Source organism: Lathyrus oleraceus, chromosome 4 (assembly GCF_024323335.1).
Source record: "Lathyrus oleraceus cultivar Zhongwan6 chromosome 4, CAAS_Psat_ZW6_1.0, whole genome shotgun sequence".
Lineage (NCBI taxonomy): Eukaryota > Viridiplantae > Streptophyta > Magnoliopsida > Fabales > Fabaceae > Lathyrus > Lathyrus oleraceus.
Window position 1 is genome coordinate 278,037,444 of NC_066582.1, and position 4,339 is coordinate 278,041,782.

At 31.1% G+C, this 4,339-nt stretch overlaps 1 protein-coding gene across 1 annotated transcript; it reads right to left on the reverse strand.

Annotated features, from left to right (window-relative positions):
- Positions 1 to 325: 325 nt before the first annotated feature.
- On the reverse strand, positions 326 to 3,881 carry LOC127075091 (2-methylene-furan-3-one reductase). Its single transcript, XM_051016538.1, has 4 exons — positions 3,395 to 3,881; positions 2,295 to 2,618; positions 973 to 1,132; positions 326 to 691 (listed from the first exon to the last, which is right to left on the reverse strand). Exons 1-4 carry the CDS (start codon positions 3,809 to 3,811, stop codon positions 426 to 428), a joined length of 1,167 nt encoding a protein of 388 aa, XP_050872495.1. The 5' UTR covers positions 3,812 to 3,881; the 3' UTR covers positions 326 to 425.
- Between the last annotated feature and the right edge of the window lie 458 nt (positions 3,882 to 4,339).

Here is a 4,339-nt window from a genome sequence, read left to right on the forward strand (position 1 = left end):
TTTTTAAAACTGATATGCTCTTATTAGAAAGGTTTCTCTTTAGATTCTTTATTCATAATTCTTAGATTGTGGATTCATATGTTACTTCACATATCGATTGATTTGAATATGTTTTTTTTCATATGCATCTTTGTCTAATACCTCTGTAACTCTTGCCAAAACTCAAGTTAAAGATTATGCCATAGGTTGCGTGACTTCAAATCCTACCATTCAAATCATCAATATTCTTTGTATTCCATAATCTATGATAATATACTTAAAGTAGTTAGCAATAAAATGAAATTTGAAATTTCTAATCATCTTTACTTGGAATGGGATGATAAAGTTCTTGGTAAAAAAATTTGCTGATATCTGAACTGTTATTTACTCATAGGATGTGAACATTGTTAGATACATAACAAAATTTTCTATAATTTTAATTTGATTCATGGAATAGGGAATATAACAACCTTTCCAGTAGCTTTGTTTGTTTCAATGTAAGAGAAAGCTTCTGCAACCTGATCAAAGGTGAATGGACCTTTTGGATCTACAATTGGCTTCACTTTTCCACTCTCTAAATAAGGGTTTAGTTTCTTCAAAACAGCTCCATTGGAAGTTACCACAAATCTGAATCCAGGTGGTGTAACAGCACCTGTTAGTGCTACTACACTTCCACCTTCTTTTATAGCCTTCACTGCCCTCTCACATTGCCCTGCAAATCACCAAGGTTTGAAACACTCACTATCAGAAAAAACTAATAGATTCCGCAAATTCGAACTCAACTAACAAAAATCAATATTGCTAGGTTGGACGTCAATATCAGGGTTCGAACCCTAACTCTCACGCTTTGTGCGTGAGTTTTAGTAACTATTATCACTTCGTCTCCTGATAAAACAAGACTCATGGAAGTTGCAAACTTTTTGGCCAAATTGTTTAGAATTTTGTTTTGAAGATTGGAAGAGCAAAAGTGATAGAAGTAGTGAAGAATTTTACCAATGGCATCATAAACTACATCAAATTTTTCTGGCAAGTCTTCAAAGTTCTCCTTTGTGTAGTCAATAGCCAAATCAGCTCCAAGGCTTTTCAACAGCTCCAAATTTCTAGTGCTTGCAGTGGCAGCAACTCTTGAAGCTCCAAATACTTGTTTAGCTAGCTGTTAGTTAATACAGGAATGTTATCTATCTCTCGATCTCGCTAGCTACGAAGCAGTGACTCTGACTCAGACACAGACACCAAACGCAACACAGATACTAGGGGTGTTCGTGGTTCATGAACTGAACTGAACCAAACCACATTTATAGTTCAGTTCAGTTTATAATAACCATTTTACAAAAAATGCAGTTAATTGTTAAAATGGTTTCAATTCAGTTTAAAATTACTTTATAACCGGTTTGTATTTATAAACTAGTTTATAATCAGTTTGCAATTATAAACCAATTTTATAATTTGAACTGTTTCAAAATCAATTTTTTTAATTTCATAAAAAATAATTAATTTAAAAAAAAAATGAAAATATTTATTTTTTTAAAAAAACTTTTATTTATAAAAATTATTTAAAATTTTTATTTTTTTGAAAAAAAATCTGAATAGATATTTCGAAAATTTCATGGAAAAAAAATATTTTAATTTTAATTTTTCGGGGAAAAAAATTCAGAATAAATTTTTTTCGAATTTTATTTTGGGAAAAATAAAAAAAAATTATTTTATTTTTATATTTCATAAAATTTGGGAAAAAATTTCACTATAAAAATAATTTTATTCTGAAATTTTTATTTTTCAAAAAAAAATATTTTTTCAGAATTTTTTTATTTTGGAAAACAATAATTTTTTATTTTTCTGAAAAAAAAAATATTTCAAATTAAATTATATTTTTTTAATGAATAAAAAAATTATTTTCAGAAAAAAATTATTTTTTATTTTATGGAATACAAAATATTTTATTTTCAGATTTTTTTCTAAAAAAACTATATTTTTTTATAATTTTATTTTAATTTTTAATAAAATATTTTTAATTTTTCATAATTATAAATATTTTTAATTTCTATTTTTTTTCACTCTCAATAATTTTTCTTTTTTTTATTAAAAAAATTATAACTAAAGCAGTTTATAAAAGAAAACTAGTTATGAACCGGTTTTAAACTGAATTATAATTGGTTAATTTAAATGGTTCAGTTCATTAACCATTCAAGTGGTTTAGTTATTTTATGGTTCAATGCAATTCAGTTTAGACATATAATTTGGTTAACCATATTTTTGCACACCCCTAACAGATACTAACACGTCAATACCAGTAATACTTTGAGAAAATAGAATACCTGAATTACAAGACTTCCAACTCCACCAGAACCATTGAGAACAAGAATAGATTTACCGGAAGAAAATCCAGTCCTCTCCAAACCTTCATGAGCGGTCTCAATTGCAAGAGGAAGAGAAGCAGCTTGAGCAAAGTCCAAATTCTTAGGTTTTAGTGCCAGCAATTTCTCCTCAACAGCTGTGTACTCAGCTAGAGAACCGAACTGTTTAGGCCCTTCTAGTGCTTTCTCATTTACATCACCATACACTTCATCTCCAACTTTGAATTCCTTTACTTCACTACCAACTTTCACTACAACCCCAGCTACATCATAACCAGGAACAGTCTGGACAAAAACAGTCAAATATGATATCATTACTTTATTACCAAGGTTTAAATTGACCCTTCCCACGAAAACGGCAGTGACAAAAACATATTGGAATCCGCCAATACTGATATCTTTATTCACCATTTGGCAATCAAGATTTTCGAAAACGGTCCGTTACTGCAAAAACAGTCGCGACAAAACGGTATCGGTAGGTGCCAATACCGATACCATTATTCACTGTTTTTTTATAAAGAACATTGTAGTAAATTCACAATGTAATAACCGCAATCAGCGTTGTAATACTTGTACTCATGGTTTTAAATTGCAGTCCGCAACGCAATTGCAACTACAATATCATTGATGCACTAGCCTCAGCAACCGTAGACAATTTCGCTCATATTTTTGAAGTATTTTCATAAAAACTCAAAAATTTAAGAATTCTAAAATTCAATCTACTTCTTATGCAATGAGAAACCTTAACATAAAGTGTTTTTCAAGTGTTTTATGAATTGTTTTTTAAGAGTGTATTTCAAAACACTTCTCTATTAAAATTTACATTGTAACGACCGCGCAGCAACTGGAATGACCACAATCACAACATCAACATCCGAATCCGTGTTTGCGCACCGTTATTTAAAATCTTCGCAAACACTTGTTCAGACTGAAATCGCGAAAGCCTTTACCCATCCGCAGCTCAAATGTTATTTAAAACCTTGTTTATTACTTCTAGAATACAAAATTTGTTTAGATAAACAAGTTAATTAATCAAACAAATGTGAAAGAGAGAGAATCACCGGAAGAGGAGAATCAGTGGCCTTAAACTTTCCTTGCCTTCTCTTACCATCAACGGGGTTAAGAGCAGCTGCAAAAACTTTAACAAGAACCTGATCTTCCTTAACATCAGGAACAGCAACATTGGAGTCAAATTTCAAAACATCAACCCCTCCATATTCTCCATACACCCAAGCCTTCATTTCAGAAGGAACAGATATCACTTTCACAGTATCAGAAGAAGCAGGTGAAGTAGTAGACTGAGACTTCACCAAGAATCTGGTAGATTTTATTGAAGAAGAAGACAAGTGGGTTGTAGGACAAGTTTTATGGTTTATGTTTTGCCGGAAAGTGAAGGAGAATCTGAGAGAAAGCGGTGAAATTGAAGGAAGTGGAGAAGGGAGAATGGTGAGGTGAGAAGTTGTGGTGGAGAGTGACATGGTTTGGTTAATGCCTTATCAGGTGTAAGTTTGTTTGTGTTTTTAGTTTCAACCAACATTTAACGTTGGTGTTCTGTTAATGTTTGTTTTGTTATATGATAATATATGGTACCGCAGCGATGTTGGAGGCTTGCATGCACGCTCGCATCTGGACCGTCCATTTGTCGTTTCTCAAAATGTCTACAGAAAATCATGAAAAGGTGAGTGAATGAATACTAGAAATAGGGGAAGATGCGGTGAGGGTAAAGTGGGATAAATACATTCAAGAGTGCTCCTTTGATGTGGTATAAGTGGTAGATCTTTTGATGTATTAACCTTTTGGTTAGAGTTCTAGTGTTGAACATTAAAATTTGAGTTTTTAGACATTAATATATTTTGATCTTAGAGTTTTTGGTAGAATGTAGATGTTTTTATAGATGTTTAGGATATCAGTTTGGATTTTATTATTTTGCTTTAATAATTTGAATTATTTGAAATATTAGCTACATTAATTATTTTGTGATGTACGAAGATTGAGTGTGCTTATTA

Excerpts from the sequence above, each read along its gene's own strand:
- LOC127075091 (XM_051016538.1), bottom strand. The coding sequence starts at position 3,811 with ATGTCACTCTCCACCACAACTTCTCACCTCACCATTCTCCCTTCTCCA. Across the intron at positions 2,619-3,394 it reads CCACTGATTCTCCTCTTCCG|ACTGTTCCTGGTTATGATGT; the intron begins GTGATTCTCTCT and ends GTTTTTGTCCAG. Across the intron at positions 1,133-2,294 it reads TTGGAAGTCTTGTAATTCAG|CTAGCTAAACAAGTATTTGG; the intron begins GTATTCTATTTT and ends ATTAACTAACAG.